Raw genomic sequence first — 19846 nt, forward strand, 5'->3', positions numbered from 1 at the left:
CCTTCATTGCCTACTCTTACCACTCTTCAGCCTTGGAGCTAATATACAGTATTGACTCCAAGACGGAAGATAAGGATTATAAAACAAATATATATATATATATATATATATATACATACACACACACACACACACACAGACACACACACACACACACACACACACACACACACATATATGTAGTCATGCCAGGCAAAAAGGATGCACTTAATAAATATAAGGTAATTTTAACTTTTAAAAATATTAAAATGGAAAAATTTGCAGGTAGAAAACTTATAACTATCTGGTTACAGGACTTAAGAATTTATAACCCTGCTTAATATTCATTAATTTAGTAAGCATTAAATACAGGATTATGCTACAGATCAATTAGTGACATATATCCTTTCACATGAATTCTCAGAAGCTTTCTATAGGTTTATTTCAAATAAGTATGGTACAAAATGAAAGGAACTAATACAATGACAATACGTTTACCGGATGCACCAGTTTAGAATGCTAAAATTAGTAACACCATAAAGTACATCATATGTAATTTCATTATAATACAAAAGTATTTATGCATATTTCAAGAATTTTTTTGCAGTATTTAAATCTGTGTTAGGGATAGCAATGTTTTTATTTTTAAAAACTTCAACTATGCATATAGGGATAACAATAATTTGTAGTTACAATAGATGGCAACAGCTTAATTAATCATTTTAAGATTCATTCTAAATAAAATATCCTGGCTCCAAAGAATTACTTACTTTTTCAACATATTCAAACACCAAATATAATTTCCCTCTTCTTCGGAAAGCTTCTTTCAGCTCCACTATGTTTTCCTGTTTTAGAGTTCGAAGCATTTTAAGCTCTCGTAAAGTTGTTTCCTTGACTTCTTCATTTTCTAAAATATAAATAATGATATGAAAGAAAATTTAAGTTAGCAAATCTAATCAAAATACTTCTAGGTAAGCCAAGAAAAACACATACATTCACCAAAAATAGCCCTAGTCTAATGTAATAATTAAAACTACAGCTTCTATTTTATAAGACTTACCCATGAAAAAGTTCATAAACTGACTATATAAATGGCATATAATTATAGTGTGATAGATAAAATTATGGACTTGAAATAAAAAGAGATGAGTTCAAACAATACCTGACCTTAAAAGACAAAGAAGGAGAAATGAATAAACATTTATTAAGTACCTACCTACATGTCAGGCACTGTGCTAAACATTTTAAAAATATTATCTCATTTGATTCTCATAACAATCCTGGGAGGTAGGTGCTACTATTATCTTAATTTTGCAGTTGAAGAAACCAAGGCAGACAGAATTGTTTTGTTTTGTTTTTTGTCTAGGGTCAAATAGATCAGTGTCTGGATTCATGTCTTCCTGCCTCTAAGCTCAGCAGCATGGCACATACCTTCCAAGGCACCAGACTTGACATCGGGAAGGCTTGAAATTAAATACCACCTCAGTCACCTGGGCAAGGCACTTAAACTCCCTGCCTTAGTTTTCCCATCTGTAAAATAAGAGAGTTGAGCTCCATGGTCTGCAGTCCTTCTAACTCTTAAATCTATAATCCTATTGATAAGCCATTAGTCCTTTCTCAGATTCTGTTTCTTCATCTACAAAATAGGGATAATAACATATGTAGCTTGCTTCACTGGGTTTTTGTGCCAATGAAATGATACATGGAATGCAGAGTGGTCTACAAAACTTATAATGCTATGTAAATGTCAGTTATTATTATGACATTTCCTATTTTAAAAACAAAGAATAAGGAGAAAGTAAATTTCAGGCTCTTTCAAAGCATAGGACCATAGTATAAAGAAATGGAGATGTCTTTAAGGGCCAATTGATCTGACCCCTCTTTTTTTTGCAAATGAGCAAACTAGGCCTCTAGGCCTTGAAAAAGTTAAGTCACTTTGCAGTGAATATACTGCAAAATGTCAGAGAAGGGATAAGAACCTGAGTCCAGGTCCAGCACTCTGGAAACTCTCTAATAAAAAAGTCCTTCAGTCAGGGAAAAGGATGATTCTTAGTTCCAAAATTAATTACAAATTTACACTTGTATTTTTTAAAATGCAAATGGCAACAATGTGAAACAAATATGCATAAAAACATAGACATCAAATCACAGAATTTCAGGGTTAGAGATTAGCTAGGACAATGAGTACCTGAACAGTAATACTTTCAATTGAGGCCCTTGATCTACTTGCTACTTGAAGACTTCAATGCTTTCTGAGGTAGCCAATTTTACTTTGTGATAATTTTTCCCTTCTAGTAAATGGAAACCTACCTCTGCAACTTCCAGTTGCTGCACCTTGACAATTATATACAGTTTTTACTTCTGAAGATAATCTTACTTAATGGTAAATTAAAGTAATGTGTATGTAGATAGAGCTCAAAGGCCAGTGGAAGACTAATCCTCGTTATACTAAGCATCCTGGAAGTCTATTTTGTGGCTGGTAACCACAGCCATTTGCAACTAGCCAGAAATGATTCACAAGAAGCTTTTGCAAGAGAAGTAGTTTTGTTGTTGTTGTTGTTGTTGTTTTTGCAGAGCTCTCCATGACAGTGAGTGTTTGTCTATAATTGTTCCTCAGTCATCCAGTAGTCTGTACTTATCTTCAGTCTGTGTTTCAATATAGCTTTCAAGAGTTCTGCCCTTGTGCCTTTTGTATGCTTGTATCACTCAAATTCACTAACCTGTGCCTACCTGAATGTCCTGGCACCTAATCATTATGTTCATCTATCCTATGTAGTACAGGACAGTGATGGGCAAACTTTTTAAAGAGGGGGCCAAAGGAAAGGAAATGCTCATCTGTCAGTCTGTTTCTAAGGCAACTCTTTCAAAGTTTCATTGTATTGTAGCCATCAGATTAGGAATAATGTGGCTCGGTGGAATAGAACATTTCAGGGGGCCCCATCTGGCCTGCCAGTTGTAGTTTGCCCATCACTGGTATAGGATACTATCTGTGTCAAAGTAACTTCATCTTTTTATCAGCACCATTAACAGCAATTAACAAAGAGAGAAGAAAACAGGGACCAGGGAACAAGGTTAAGTAATTTAAAACAATGAGGGAAGAAGTTTTACTCTGTACCAGTGTAAAATTAACCATCCCCAAACTATCTAGAGATAAAATGACTTATAGATCTCAATATGTTGCATTTGAATAAGCAAGATCTTGATACATAATTTAATTAAATATACATTTTTTTAAGTATCTAATCTGCGGAAGGCACTGTGCTAGGCAGTGGGCAAGAACATTCAATACTCATATAATCCATTCCTGAAAATGTGTAGAAATCAAAATCATTTCAATCTGCTATTCAAGATAAAGGAAATGACAATAAGGGTAAACTACAGATATAATCATTTTTGAGAATTGTGGCTTCAATTTTTCTCCCAAGAGCCTTTGAAAAAGCAGCTAACAGGCATCAAAACTGAATGAATTGAATTATGCCTGTTCACTATTTTTCCCAGCTGTCCTCTAAAAATGTGGTAATGAATGGAAGAGCCAAAAAACCAATAGCATGTAGAAGTAAAGGAGAAACTAGAGACATGGTTAATCTAATTGCACATGCCTGGGATATCCAAGAGCTGTATATATAAATGATTACTGCAAGAGGGCTCAATAAATTGAATTGAACATTTTTTCTTAATTGAAACTAAGGTTAACTTCTTGCAACTTACAACAGAAGTAACTGTGCCAAAATGGAGTTCTGTCTCTGAGCTTCAGAGGTGTTTCTTCTCATTAACTAATAAAGCTATTTCATAGGTAGAAGATATAACAGGTGGCATGGTCAAATAGTCTTATCATGAAAATTTTATTGATTCTGCAACTAAAATTTAAAAGTTCACTGTATATAAAGATAAAATCAGTCCAGCAGTCTAATAGCCACCGTATATAATTAAATGTCCCAAACTGTAAAATGTTAAATGACACAATACCACAGTATCAGAAGGGTTTCCAAACATCAAAATAAGCATAAAGCTATAAAGGTTTATAGAAAGTCTGTCCTTGATCTAATTTAATGATAGTGGCATTGAAAGGAAAAAAGATACAAATAATTTCTGTTAAAAACCAAATGAAAAATTTCCTTTAAGTAATATGTCAGCTTATTATTCCTCCCTCAAATCAAAGTCCATAATGAGTTCTTAATGCTAAGAAGTTCAATTCCAAAAACTTAATTCTAGCATTCAAGACCCTCCATGATATGATCCCACCTCTCATATACTTGGTCTTAGCCTTAAAGATCAAGAAAGCAAGGCTTTATCTTTCTCATACATTTACTTTCTCTCAAATTTGTTTAGATCTACTTCTGTATTTGTTTCATGCTATTTTCACCACACTTGTAATCCAAATTTTAGGATGTTGAAGATAATATTGCTCAACTCATTCATTTTATACATGAGGAACCTGGGGCCTAGAGAAGTAACACTAGTGAGTAACTCAAGCAACTGTCTATTCCAAACAGGAATTATCAAAATCTTAATGCCAAAATCACCTCATTTAGAAAATGTATTTTTTGCAAGTTTCTCCACAAGTACATCATTCATATCCAGCACTGCACCAAACCAAGCTTCCATAAATGTCAGCAATATGTTCAATTTCTGGGAGAGTCAACATTTCCCCCTTAAAAATGCACTTATTTTCCTGAATGATATTCCTAGTACAATTTCTTGCACACAACTAACCCATGAGAACATATTATAGCCTACTTATACCCACTATGAGTCCTGCCATTTTGATTCTTCAACTCCTCATTGTGAGATCTACTGATGCTGAAAGCCTACATATGATCAAGATGTAGGAGAAGATAATACATTACTTGTATGTCCAAGATGAGAAGAGCTAATGCAGATGCTATTGGTTTCTTGCCAAATAGTATAATCAGTAAAATACTAATTTAAAAAAGGGTTTTGGGCCTGAGAGCATTGTGGGTTCACTGACAACACTAAGTAATTTTCCAAATGGAATCCAACCTCTCCTTTCCTTCCATTCAAATATTTCTCTAGTTCATTTGTTATAACTGTCCAAAATACATTTACCAGTGAACTAACTCAGTGAAGCGTTTTCTCAAAAGCCATCTATTTCTATCACATGACTGTGTGATTGCTGGCATTCTACTCTCTGCCTAAACTGGTAATAGATAGTATGAGAGGATCATTCATTCAACAAATATTTATTAAAACTTCTACTATTTGCAAAGCACTGGAAGGAAAAAAGACAAAAGCAAAACTATATACACCAGGCATTTAAAGGCATTATAATCTACTAAGGTAACTAGATGGTACACTCTAGATAGAATTCTGGGCCTCTGGCATTAGCTGTGTAACCTGAAGCAAGTTACTTACCCTTCATTTGCCTGTTTCCTATGTAAAATAGGGATAATAATTGTACCTACCTCTCATAGTTATGGTGAGAATTAAATAAGGTAAAATTTACAAGACATTTAGCATAGTGCCTGGCACAGAGTATGCAGGAAGCCATCAAAACCCGTGACATTTAGCACAGCTTGTCACCAGCTCTGGAACCTGCAAAGCAGGTGTCAGAAGGATGGAAATTACTCACTCAGTTTCCCCTATATGACTCTTTTCATAGTAGCATTCATTTGCATTGAAACTATTGCAATAAGTATCCTTATTCAGCCCCAGGGAGACACAGAAAAACAATACAGGTTCATGACAAGAACAACCAGTCACAGACTACCCACTATCCCAAAATAAACCCCTAAACAAACCCCCATAATACAGAAACTTTCCCTAGAATCATCCCCGCAATAAACCAGCAGTTAGTGAGTTAATGCAAGTTTCTAAATTCCCCAGCAAGAATGTACCTCACCTGGGTTTGTTCCCATACTCCCACAGACCAAGAAAACAGTGAAAAACAAGGAAAACAGGGGAATGACAAATTAGCACAAAATCACCCTTCCAGAACTGCATTTTTATTGACCCTATAGCAGAAAGAACAGCAAACATACCTTTGAAAAATAGTGAAAAATGAAAGAATATAATGGGAACAAAATTTGGACCAGATGGATATTATTGTATCTTATTTGATGTAATCAACTACCATAACTATCTTCTTGATTAATGATAGGTCTGAATAACCTAAAGAATATGCATGATTTAGTTAGTTAAAATATAATCAACCATTATGCTTAGCTAGGAAATGATGTTCTTGTACCTTACGGATGGTGAAAATAATAAAGTTCCAACTAAGCCATACCATAATTAATAATTTTTGACCAAGCTTGCTTCTTTGTTTAACCACAGCAGGATAATAAATGTAATAATAAATAAAAAATAAAAAATAAAATAAATATAAAATATTTATTAAAAAATAAAAATAAATAATAAATAGTAAATGCCATATCATATGATATTTCAAAATTAATATGTGATTTTGAATGTATGGGAAAATCAAAACTTGTATGAGATCATAAAGAAAAAAAGGGTATGAAAATAAAAATCAGCAGATGGCAACAGAGAACAGCCTCTGCAATTTCACTTGCATTCTGGCTCGTTTTCATTTCATTTTCGCCATGTCATCCCACCTCCAGAGGACCACCTCCCCCGCCCCCTAGTGAAAAGCAGGCTCTTCAAAAGAGTAGGCATTTAATAAATGTTTATTTCCTTCCTTTCTACTAGGAGAAGAAAGACATAGAAAGACAAACTAATACAAGGTAATTTGAAGAAGAGACGAGAAAACGGAGGCAAACAGAGTTATAGTGACTTTCCTATGGTTATACAGCTAGGAAGTATCTGAGGCCAAGTTTGAACTCAGGAAAAGAAGTCATTCTGATTCCAGGCCTAGGCCTCTTTTCCACTATGTCACCTTAGCTGCCCTTTGATGGTACTCGAGTTGAACCTTAAAAAAAGATAAGGATTTAAAGAGATCAGAGTTAAGGAGGGGTAACTGATATCTAACCATGTTCTAAATCTTCTAAGACATCTCTTGCACACACTCCTTTTCCCAGTACTCACAGCCATTACCCTAGTTCAGGCCTTACCATATCTTGATTAATCTGTTGCTATAATAGCTCCAATTTGGTACTATTTGATTTTCTTGAATTGTTTCTCCAATTCAGTTTTCAAACAGCAACCAAAGTTATTTTCCTAAAGAACAGGTCAAGTACTGTCAACCTCCTACTCAATAAAATCTGGGGACTTCCTATTACCTCTAAGATCAGATACAAACTCTTTTGAAAAACATTTAAAGTTCATCACATCCTAAAGTTTTCTAGAATTATAAAATATTACTATTTTACACACATCTTATAATTTAGCCATCCTGCCTTCCTTGCTGTTCTCACATGCAATATTCCATTTCTTGACTCCTTGTCTTTGCTCTGGCTATTCCCCATGTCTGGAATGCTCTCCCTCCTCATTTTCCTCTTAGAATCCTTTGATTCCTTCAGGATTTAGCTTAACTATCACCTTTTACAGAAAGCCTCTCCTGATTCATCCATTGGCAAGTAATCTTCCACCCAAAACAACTTTGTGTTCATTTTGTATATATTTTATAGAGAAATATAAACTTACATGTGACCCCTCATAGAATATAATCTCTTTAAGGAAAGGGACTGCTTGTAACCCCAGTGCTTAGCATAGTGTTCCACACATAAGGAGATACTTAATAAGTACTTGCTGATTGACTGATTGAATACATTCCAAACATGGAGGACAAGTGACAGAAATGAATAAAGGCAGGAGGGAGCACAGACAAGTTCAAAATATTAAGTTTAACTGCAGATTGGTTGAATTATAGTTCACACGAGATGTGAGATAATACAGAGACTAGAGTACTAATACGGATATATTAAAACACTAGGCTGAGGCAGAGGAGTTTATGTTTTATCCTAGAAAAGAAAAAAAGATTCAGCTGACGGTTTTTGAGCAAAGCAATAACATGGCAAGGATTTTGTCACAGGTGGATTGTTTTTGACAGCTTTAACTAACTGGAAAAAGGAGAGGTTGTTTGGGGAAGCTGAGGAGCCAATTAAGAGGCTATCAGTATAACCCAATTAAAAGGTGCTAAGGATATGAAATAATGTGAGAGCAGAGTAAGTGGAGGGAAGGAAAGACATTATGAAGGTAGAATGAACAAGAATAGGCAAATGATTGAATTGTGATATGCAAGAGAGAAAAATAAAGTATGATTCAGGCAAGGAACCTGGATGACTTAGAGCAGTGATAGCAAATCTTTTAGAGACAGAGTGCCAGGCTTTATCCCTACACCACACTCTTAGACTGAGTGCTGTGTCCTCCCCTTCCCCCCCACCCCCAACTGTGTGCCATGACCCTCCTGCCACCACATGCTGGTACAATCTCCACCTTTCCCCACCTAGGGGAAGTAGGAAGTGCTCTCATTCGGCTGCTGAACAGAGGGGTAGGGGATGTGAAAAAAGGTCATCAGGATCAGTGTAGAGGGGGGAAAAAGAGCAGCTCCACCTGAGTCCCTCTCCCTTTCTAATAACAAATTTGGGGGATGGGGTGGGCAAAGTGCCCACAAAGAGCACTCTATGTGCCATCTTTGGCACCCGTGTCATAGGTTTGTCATCACTGACCTAGAGGATAGCAATGCTTTTGATGTAAATAAGAACTTTATAGGAAAAATAGGTTTTAAAGGAAAGATGATCTATTCCATCTGGAATATCAGATGGGACCTTGCCAACTACAGGATGGGGAAAGACCAGTTGGCCAGAAATGTAAGATTTAAATTAATGTGCAATACTTCAAGTATTATTTTTGTAAAATTTATTATCTGACAAAATAGAAGCACGTGACTAAGTTTTCTACCTGCTCAAAAATTCCTGCTCCACCAAAGCTGCAACAGGAAGGAAAGAGAGTGAGACAGAATTTCACCCAATTTATATCCTGTCTATGTCAGCACATAATGACAGGAATTGAGTAAGGTGCTAGAAATTGTAGTTTTGCTGGGGATCGTAGCTTTTAGGGTAACAGATTCTAATTGCAAAGAAGCCACACATTCTTGTGTCCTTTGGTGACTGAGCATGACGTTAAGTTGTTTCAACAGTGTCAGCTTCCATTATTTGTCAATATTGGGGAATTGGCAGCATAGGAAACAAGGAGTTATGGTTGGCTATCTGGTTCAATAAATACCATGGTGATTGGAAACACTGGCCAGACTAAATGGAAAATATACTTTTAAGCATCACTCCAAATGGTGATAGGACATATTTGAAATAAAGCCCTTTTAAAGCAAACACTTCCACTCCTAATCTTTGAAAACCTTTAAAGGCCTATAGCTTGGAATCTTTAATGAGTTGGCTCAGAATTACTGATACATGTACAGCTCCTTAAATACAGGTGTCTTTAGTTCTCCAAGGATTGTAATGTCTAATGAATATGAATTCCCTGTAGAGCAAATAATTCTCCTGTGTCTGGAAAGCTCAGGATTTCTGAAGGATCTAAGTCCCCTTTAGGACAGGAATTCTACTGGTCCCAAAATTTCCATACGTTCTGCATATGAAACAGATAATATACAGTACTGCATAAAAATGGTAGAGGCTTGGTTTTGTAATGAGAACAAGAGCAAGAGCAAGGGATTATACAGATAGGCAATGTAAGTGCTTCACTCACACCCATGTCTAACAATTATAACTAAGGGGGCAACTGGGTAGCTCAGTGGATTGAGAGTCAGGCCTAGAGACTGGAGGTCCTAGGTTCAAATCCGACCTCAGACACTTCCCAGCTGTGTGACCCTGGGCAAATTACTTGACCCCCATTGCCCACCCTTACCACTCTTCCACCAAGGAGCCAATACATAGAAGTTAAGGGTTTAAAAAAAAACAAACCAATTATAACTGAATCATAGACTATAGGATCATTAGGACAGGGTATCTAAGAGGGAGTGGTAAAGAGTGCCAAAAGTGATCAAGAGATCAGGAAGAGGACCCAAAAGAAAGGCACTAAATCTACAGTTAGGAGATCACTGATAAAACTAGTTCTTAATTAAAGATGAGGTTTGAAAGTCATATTGCAAAGGTGAGGAAATGGAAGATATATATAAAGAGAGAGAAAGACAGACAGACATTAAGGACAAAAATTGAACCTAAGTCTTCTTAACTTCAAGGCCAGCCATTTATCAATTATGCCATGCAGTTTAAGTTTGTTTTTTTTCCCCCACAGGATTCCTTAAAATCCTTCTGTAAATCCTATATGACTCTAATTTTTATCCCTGAGCCTAGGAACCAATGGCTACAACCTATTTCTCTATTCAATTTATTTTTCTTTGTTTGAAATCTGAAAAATTCTCTTGAAACATTTCTAAATCATAATGAAAAGAAATTATCTAAGTGACAGCTAGATAGCTCAACAGATCAAGAGCCAGACCTAGAGAAAGGGAGTTCTGGGTTCAGATTTGATCTCAGACATTTCCTAGCTGTGTGATTCTAGGCAATTTATTTAACTCCTATTGCCTATCCCTTACCACTCTTCTGTCTTGGAACCAATACACAGTACTGATTCTAAAACAGAAGGTATGGGTTTAAAAAAAAAAGAAAGAAAAAAATAAACATATAATCTTGGGCTACATTATCTCTATGATATAGAGCTGTGATTCCCAAAGTAGGCACTACTGCCCCTTGGTGAGTGCTGCAGCGATCCAGAGGAGCGGTGATGGCCACACTTTTTTTGTATTAATTCTATTCTGAGTTCAATAAATAGTTTCATAATTTCCAGGGGTGCTAAGTAATATTTTTTTTCTGGAAAGGGGGTGGTAGGCCAGAAAAGTTTGGGAACCACTGATATAGACCAATTCCAAAGTTATTTGATTCCATGATATACCTATTTATTTAAATATTCAATTTACATGCTATATAAACCACATATTATATATCTTTTCATGAATTCACATAGCAATATTGTAGGTGGTACTTTTGCATACTGAATGATATGTGTTTAAAGTGGGCCTAAGCCCTAGGAGACACCATCTCCCAGTTCGCTACTGCAACATCCTCTTGACACATCCCACTTCCTTTGTGGGAAGGGAGAATAAAAGAGGAGAGAAGCCTGGGTTTTGGCACTTTTTTTCCCCTAACCTAGAGAGAGAGCTTTGGTCCTTGCCTAGTTGCTGGAGATCAAACTTTCTCTGGCTTTCCTAAACTTTCCCTTCCTACCCCTAAATAAACCTACCTAACTTTCCCTAGAGTCTAGCCTGATTTAATCTGCTCCCTAGCCTACCTACAAAAAAACCTGGTCAATTTCCCTACAGCCAGAGCTAACCCTCCCCCTCCCCCCCAGCTACCTTCCTTTCCCTACCTTTCCCTCCTAAACTCCCTACCTCAATGATGAGATGCTAATATATCAGGGAAGGGAAATACATTAAAGGATAAAATTAGCCTGATTTTGGATTTTCAATTAGTCATGTTATAACATGTCTAACCATCAAGATGTAAGATTCTCTGGAGGAAAAAGTAAGGGGATACAATGATGAATATTATAGAAACAAGAAAATGATTTTTAAAAAGGCAATGGGAAGAAAGAGGAAAATGACAGATAAGCAAAAAAAAAAAAGATAATTTAAGACATAAAATCTTCAAATAGGTTTAATTCTGGCCCATGTCAATAATCAAAATGGTATCTATAGAACTGTAGCCTCTAAATTACCTGTTAAAATCCAAGGAAGCAATTTAGGAGTTCTGAGACATTCCATTAACCATCAGCCTAATATATTTTTGCAGTCAAAAAGGTCAAACAAAACAAATCACCAGGAAGGATATTGAAAATGAGATCATTTTACCTTTGTATAAGCCATATATAGTAGGCTCTGGTCACTACATCCTAAGATATAATGAAGTCTGAGAATATTAAATGAGCAAAAACTAACCTGATAAAGGGGATATGGATTAAGGGAATAGCAGGACTCTTTAATATGGGAAGATGAAGGCTAAAAGATGGCTGGAAAAATCTAAAACGTATGAATAGAGTGAATTCTAACGAGATCATCAAATCCTAGAATATAAGCACCAGGGGATAACTCTTCAAGTTTAAAAGAACAATTAGGATGAATACAAAGAAATTCAGTAAATATTGATTACCTAGGTTAATCAGGAATGTGGTACCCCATCTAATCATAGAAAGAGAGACTAGGCTGAGTGATCTGCCACCTAAAATCATACAAGACAGATGTATCCAAAATGACAGATAAGCATAAAAATATACACCTGAATTCTACACTTTCAACCCACCGATCCCTGATCTGTAATCCTCCAGAGATCTAGAAAATGTACCAATATAAATCCTGATGTGGAAATCTAAGAAAAAGTTACAGTGAGTTATTTTTCCAACACAAGTCAGTATAGGGAGATAGAAAGTATATAGGCGCTCTAGAATGAGTCTACCCAAGTACAGTGTACTCCAAAACAGGTAGACACTAGGCTCTAGGGAAAGAGAAAGTATCAGACCATTCTAGGATATCTTGATCGGAAAAGGTGTCATCTGATTATTGTAGCTGACTATGCCATCTCTGGTCATAGATCAGGGCAGCCTAAGAGACCAGAACCTGAGCTCAGGAATGGCCTCCAGGAATACGGAGCCCTGAACTTGGTAACAAGGCTGGAAGCAAGCAGCAGCTATGTTTCTAACTATAGGAGCAGAGTGGAGTCTCAGTTCCAGGTGCTACTCCAGTATGAAGTCTGAGGAAAAATAATTAGGTTAGGACTCCTAGAGCAAAAGGGAACTTGTAATTATTATCCCAAACCAACCTACTAGACAACCAGAGTCTGAGTCCAGAAATAGGCTGTTGTTACTCAAATTCAAACCCAAGTCAGGAAACTGAAGAACTTTAGACAAGAAGAATAAAAATCAAATTTTATCCTGTATCATTCCACTAAAAACTGCAGCCACTTGTCTAAACTGTACTTGAGAATCTGGAATACCACATTCAATATACAGAGAAAGAAGCAATAGGATCAGCTTAAATATTCCCTCTATTAGTGCACAGGGCCTAACAAAATCCAAAGTCTGGATAGTGGGATAGGATAAACAACCAAACCATAAAGATCAATTATGGCAAAAGGGATGTTCAAGTGACAAAATCAGTAAACTCCAAAGAAAATGAAAAAGAAAAATGAAGATTGGGCAAAAATTCAACTGGAATTTCTAGAAAAGATGAAGAGCTAAAATAAGCTTTCAGAATCTTGTTTATAAGAGAAATAAGTAGAAGAACATGAGGTGTCATTAGGTGAAGTGTGAGGGCTCGCCAGGAGCCTGGGATTCTGGATGCATGGGGGAGTGGGGGAAAAGGTTTCGGCCAAGGCAACAACAACTACCAAGGAGAAGGAGGAGGATGAGGAGGGCAAGGCAGGTGAAAAAGCACCTCCAAGAGATGGTGGTAGAGGAGGAAGAGGACACAGTGGCAGAGGAGGAGAAGAGGAAGTAGAGGTGGTGGTTTTAGAGGTGGAAGAGGTGGTGGAGGCTTTGGAGGAAGATGAGAGGGTGGTGGCTTCAGAGATAGAGGACGCTAAAGTGGAACTTTGGGCAAGTAAACTTCACCGGTTGGCTTTCTGAATTATTCTTTAGAATTAAGGAATTATATCTGCTGTGGATCTCAAGATTTTTTTTTTTTTAAAGCAAATACGATACTGAGGAACTGGTCACTTTATGACAGTATAAAAACAGTGTTATTATACCATGCAAAGTAGATGCAAAGGATGAAACAGTTTTGCTCCAAAAGAGCATGGACTGAATCTTTTCTATATTTTATACAATGTTCAGCAATCCTTGGGTGCTTAATAAATGTTGAATAATACTTTTGGTTTAATTTGAAATTTTTAAATATGAAAACTTAACCTTTTTCTTAGTTTTAAAATTGATAGTTGTTACTAAGGCTTGACTTCATTTTGGAAAGTCAAATGCCCACTGAATAAATTTTAAGAAGCTTTAGCAGCCCAGACATTAATTTATTTGCATCAAAGCAGTTCATAACTTCTCAGTTCATAACTTCTGCTAGTGCTGTGGTACTATAGTACTTATAAACTATGTTGAATGTACTCTTGTCATATAAATACTTATTGTACATGGCAACCCAACATTTTTAAATAACTGTACCCACTTCTTTATGTAACAACAGTTGTGATTCCTTTACTACTTTGATCAGTAGGTAAAATTTGATAAATTGCATAGGTGAAGAGAAGTTTGCCAATTGATATTACTCAGGAAATTTAAGAAATAAGTATAGAAATTTGGGCTAGTTACTTCAGATGAGTACTGGCTGGAAATTACTGACATTATAATATGTGGCTGTAATTCATTCAACTTATGACCTGAAATATTCAGTTTATTTCACAGTACTCTGCTTCTTTAGTTCTAGTTGTTGGGAATTTAAAGATTTAAAAAATATTCATGAATTACTCAGACCACTGTTAGTTGAAGGTGAACTTGAGGGTCTACAGAAAATTGAATTAGTAGTGGTGGTGTATTTTGTCAAAGGCTTTTTCAGCATCTATTGAGATAATCATGTGGTTTTCCTGGTTTGCTTGTAGATATAGTCAATTATGTGAATGGTTTTCCTAATGTTGAACCATCTTTGCATTTCGGGTATAAATCCCACCTGATCATAATGAATAACCCTCATGATCACGTGCTGGAGTCTTTTGCTAGTATTCTGTTTTAAGATTTTTGCATCTATGTTCATTAGGGAGATTGGTCTGTAGTTTTCTTTCTCTGTTTTTGATCTACCTGGCTTTGGGATCAGTACCATGTTTGTGTCATAAAAGGAGTTTGGTAGAATTCCTTCTTTGCTTATTCTGTCAGATAGTTTGTATAGTATTGGAATTGGATGCTCTTTGAAGGTTTGATAGAATTCACTTGGAATCCATCTGGTCCTGTGGATTTTTTCTTAGGGAGTTCTTTGGTGGCTTGTTCAATTTCTTTTTCTGATATGGGATTATTTAAGTATTCTATTTCCTCTTCGGTTACTCTAGGCAAAATAGTTTTTAATGATTGCCTTGATTTCCTCTTCATTAGAGGTGAGGTCTCCCTTTTCATCTTTGCTACTTTTAAGATGAGACCAACATTCCCAGGGTTTGAACATAACAATACTGATAATTTGGTTTTCTTCTTTCCTTTTTTAAACTAGATTGGCCAGTACGTTGTCAATTTTATTTTATTTTCAAAGTACCAGATTCTAGTCTTATTTATTAATTAAATAGTCCTTTTACATTCAATTTTATTGATTTCTTCTTTGATTTTTATATTCTCTAATTTAGTTTTTAACTGGGGATTTTTAATTTGTTCCCTTTCTAGTTTTTTTATTTGCATGCCCAGTTCATTGATCTTTGCCCTCTCTAATCTGTTATTATATGCACTCAATGATATAAATTTCCCCCTGAGTACTGCTTTAGCTGCATCTCACAGATTTTGGTAGGATGTCTCATCATTGTCATTCTTTTCAATGAAATTATTGTTTCTATGATTTCTTCTTTAACTATCTGATTTTGGAGAATCATATTATTTAATTTCCAATTAGTTTTTTATTTGCCTGTCCAGGTGCCCTTACTGATTATTATTTTTATTGCATTATGATCTGAGAAGGTTACATTTATTATTTCTGCTCTTTTGCATTTGTTTGCAATGATTCTATGCCCTATAATATGGTCAATCTTTGTGAATGTACCATGTGCAGCTGAAAAGAAGGTGTATTCCTTTTTGTCCCTATTTATTTTTCTCCACATATCTATTAAATCTAATTTTTCTAGTATTTCATTCACCTCTCATCTCTTGCTTATTTATTTTTTGCTTTGATTTATCTAGATCTGATAGAGGAATATTTAGATCTCCCACTAGTATAGTTTTACTATTGTAAAAGTGAAATTTGGGAGATGCCATCTAAAAGTATATATTTTTTTCTACGGACACGTAGAAATTATCAAACTACATTTCCCGTGGTCCAACGGGTTTCCATTTCCGGTTCTTTGGGCGTGGGGATGCCTACATCTCCACACAGAACAGTTTAAATCTCCTGGGTTAGGGGGGAGTGGTCTCTTGGCCAGCAGACTCGGGAGGAGACTGGAGACAATAATGGCTAGGCGGCAAATTTTGAATGCTTACAAGCGCGTGGTCTAATAACTTTATCTATCAGCATGGCTTTAATTAAAATACTAATATATATATTTATACCAGCCTTTATTATTTTTCATATTTATACTATCTATTTCCTCCTTGAGCTCTGCCAGTTTCTCCTTTAGAAATTTGGATGCTATACCATTTGGTGAGTACATGTTGAGTACTGTTATTTCCTTATTATCTATACTGCCTTTTATCAGGATATAATTACCTTCCCTATCTCTTTTAATCAGATCTATTTTTACTTTGGCTTTATCAGAAATCATGATTGCCACTCCTGACTTCTTTTTCTCAGTTGAAGCCCAAAAGACTTTGCTCTAGCCATTGACCTTAACCCTGTGTATGTCCACCTGTCTCAGGTGTTTCTTGTAGACAACATATGGTAGGATTCTGATTTCTAATCCACACTGCTTTGCTTCTGTTTTATGGGCTAGTTCATCCCATTCACATTCAGAGTTATAATTATTACCTGTGTGTTGCCCAACATTTTGATATCCTTTCCTAGTTCTATCCCTTCTTCCTATGCTATTTCCTTTTAAACCAGTGCTTTCTTTGAAATCAGTCCCCCTTGTCCCCTCCCTTGTTTTACTACCCTTTCCACTCCTCCCTTCCCCTTTTATTATTTTTTAATGCCTAATGAATTCCCTCCTCCCTCTCTTCCCCTCCCTTTATGAACTCTGCACCCCAATGCCCCCCTTTATTTATACCTTCTAACTTTATCCTTAGGATTAGACAGAATTTGATTTCCCAATGGATCTAGCTACTCTTCCCTCTCGGGATTAATTCTGCTGAGAGTATTTCCTATTAATGCTCTCTTCCTCTCCTTCTTATAAATAGTATTCATCCCATACCCTCTTTGTGTGGTATAGATGATCCTGCTTTTCTTATTCCTTCAAGTTACTCTTGGTGCCATCTTCTATTCCCCCCCCCTTCACTTTTCCCCCCAAATCATCTTAAGACCATTTAGTACTCCAACTTCTTCTTATGACTAATTCTTCTAATTACTATAATAGTGAGTACAATTTTTTAGAATTACACATAATATTTCTCCATATAGGAATACAAATAATTTGATCTTATTGAAGCCCTTGAAGAAGGCAATTTAAAGATAAGAGTTTTCTTTCTTTCCCCTCTCTTTCTTATTTACCTTTTCATGTTTCTCTTGGTTTTTGTGGTTGAATATCAAACTTTCCATTTAGTCCTGGTCTTTTCTGTGCAAATACTTGGAAATCTTCTATCTTGTTGAATGCCCATACTTTCCCTTGGAAGTATATAGTCGGCTTTGATGGGTAGGTGATCCTTGGTTGTAGACCCAATTCTCTTGCCTTTCTGAATATCATGTTCCAAGTTTTGTGGTCTTGTACTGTGGAGACTGCCAGATCCTGAGTGATCTTGATATCTGAATTGTCTCTTTCTGGCTTCTTGTAATATTTTCTCCTTAACTTGGAAGCCTTTGAATTTGGCTATTACATTCCTGGGGGTTGTCTTCTGAGGATTTAGTGTAGAGCAGTGATTCCCAAAGGGAGCTACCTCCCTCTGGTGGGTGCTGCAGCGATCCAGGGGAGCGGTGATGGCCACAGGTGCATTTATCTTTCCTATTAATTGCTATTAAAAATTTTTTTAAATTAATTTCCAGGGGGCTAAGTAATATTTTTTCTGGAAAGGGGGTGGTAAGCCAAAAAAGTTTGGGAACCAGTGGTGTAGAGGGTGTTCTATGGGCTCTTTCAATGTCTATTTTGCCCTCTTGTTCAAGGACATCAGGGCAGTTTTCTTGGATAATTTCTTGTCATATATCTAGATTTTTCAATCTGGTCTATCTGGCTCTTCATGGCTTCCAGCTGGTCATTTCTGGTCTTCAATTTGCTTATTGTTTCATTTGATTTCTGAACCTCAATTTCCAATTGCGAAATTCTGCCTTTTAAACTGTTATTTTCTTGCCAGATCTCTTCCATCTTTTTCATGATCTCAGATTTGAACTCTTCAAGGGCTTGTGACCAATTTTCATTTTTTTGGGAAGGTTTGACTGTCTTTAATTGTTTGTCCTCTGTTTTCTGTTTTTTGTTTTTTTTTTTTTTTCTGTGCAGAAGTTATCAAGTGTTAGAGCTTTTTTTCTTGGTCTTTTTTTTGGTTATTTCTTGGGCCTAGCTTGGCATCATTATGCTTTCTCAGTCAGAAGTCTGAGTAAGGCAGGCAGACTCTCTTTGTATGGAGCTATGGAGCAATTTTTGCCTGAGGCTACTTTGTGAGTTTCCTGGCTTCCACTGTCTGCTAGGCCTCTGCTGTCTATGGCCCCTCTCAGCCTCACTCATGCCCTGAAGGTCTGTGCTCCCCAGCCTCCTGGGGTCTCTGGTCTAGCTGTTTTCAGGGTCAAAACTCCATGTTCCTAGTCAGCTGCCCAGAGCCTGGAAACTGGCACATACTTGCTCTTCCACCTAAGGTTTTCCCCTGAGTTTCAGAATGCTAAGCTGCTTCCACTGTCCACTGTCTCTCTCAGCCCTACTCCCAAGCCCAAGGTCTGAGCTCTCCAGCCTCCTGGGGTCTAAAGTCTTGCTGCTCTCTGCTAGGGCAAGCTCCTAGTGGTCCCAGTTAGCTGCCAAGGAGCTTGATTTTAGATGCCCACTCTCTCTAACTCTGGTGTGCAGCCTCTGACTCTAGTACTGTGGGTGGGGTGGGGAAGGGTTGATCAGCTTGTGTTTTGATGGGAGCTATTTCCCCCACTTTATAGTGTGGAAGTGCCCAAATCCCAGGTACCTTCGATACTGCACCCTATTGTGGGATCCCTTCTTTCAAATGGATTTGTTTTTTTTTTTTGTCCTTTGGAGGTATCATGTATAGGTCAGTTTGGAGAGTAAAGTGCCCTGCTTCTACTCTACAGCCATCTTAACCCAGAAGTCTCAGTCCAATAATTCTTAAATTGTCTCTCTTGAATCTCTTTTCCAGATCTGTTGGTTTTTTCAATATTTCACATTTTCTTCTATTTTTCATTCTTTTGATTTGATTTTATTGTTTTTTGATGTCTCATGAAGTCATTAGCTTAAATTTGCCCAATTCTACTTTTTAAAGATTGAATTTCTTCCATGACCTTTTGATCTTCCTTTTCCATTTGGTTCATTCTACTTCACATGACATTCCTTTTCGTTGTTTTTTTTCTTCTCTTTTTCCAGTAGGTCAATTCAGTTCTTCAAAGAACTCTTTTTTTAATTGGGTTTTTGTGTCTCTTTTTCCAGTTGATCAATTTTGCTTTTTAAGCTGTTATTATCTTTTTGCATAATTTTCATTTCTTTTCAATTTGTCTTATTTGATTTTCAAATTCCTTTTTGACATTTGATTGCTTGGATCTTACCACCCCCGTTGGTTCTATTCTTTGCTCTTTGTCCCCATAGAAATTTAAGAGTTAAGTGGTTTTTTTTGCTGTCTGCTCATTTCCCCTGCTTTTTTTTTTTTTTTTTTTTTTTTGGCCTGTGGACTGGGCATTCTGAAATCTGCTAGCTGATTCTGCTTCCTCTGCTGTTGGCTTTCAGGAATCAGCACTGTGAGCTATTTTGCACTGGGGCTAGGTCTTCACAGTAGCAGTGCATGCTTGAAAGGACCCAGTGTCAAGGACTTCTGACCTCATGCAGGGTGGTGTAAGGGCCTAGGACATCTGAAGTGCTCTTTTGTTGGAGTAGCCCACATCCCAGGACCTTATAATTAGCCTATGCCTCACTGAGGAACTTGGAGCTATAGGTGGTGGGTGGTCAACCAGCACTCTTTTGTG

General features: G+C 36.6%; 1 protein-coding gene across 1 annotated transcript in view; it reads right to left on the minus strand.

Annotated features, from left to right (window-relative positions):
- Window positions 1–19846, minus strand: part of CDKL5 (cyclin dependent kinase like 5) — a 131023-nt gene that overhangs the window by 82085 nt on the left and 29092 nt on the right. The window contains exon 4 of the mRNA XM_044669264.1: window positions 750–886. Within this exon, the coding sequence (XP_044525199.1) occupies window positions 750–886 (137 nt within the window). The remainder of the gene's footprint in view (window positions 1–749; window positions 887–19846) is intronic.

This window comes from Gracilinanus agilis, chromosome 3 (assembly GCF_016433145.1).
Source record: "Gracilinanus agilis isolate LMUSP501 chromosome 3, AgileGrace, whole genome shotgun sequence".
In the NCBI taxonomy this organism is placed as follows: Eukaryota; Metazoa; Chordata; class Mammalia; order Didelphimorphia; family Didelphidae; genus Gracilinanus; species Gracilinanus agilis.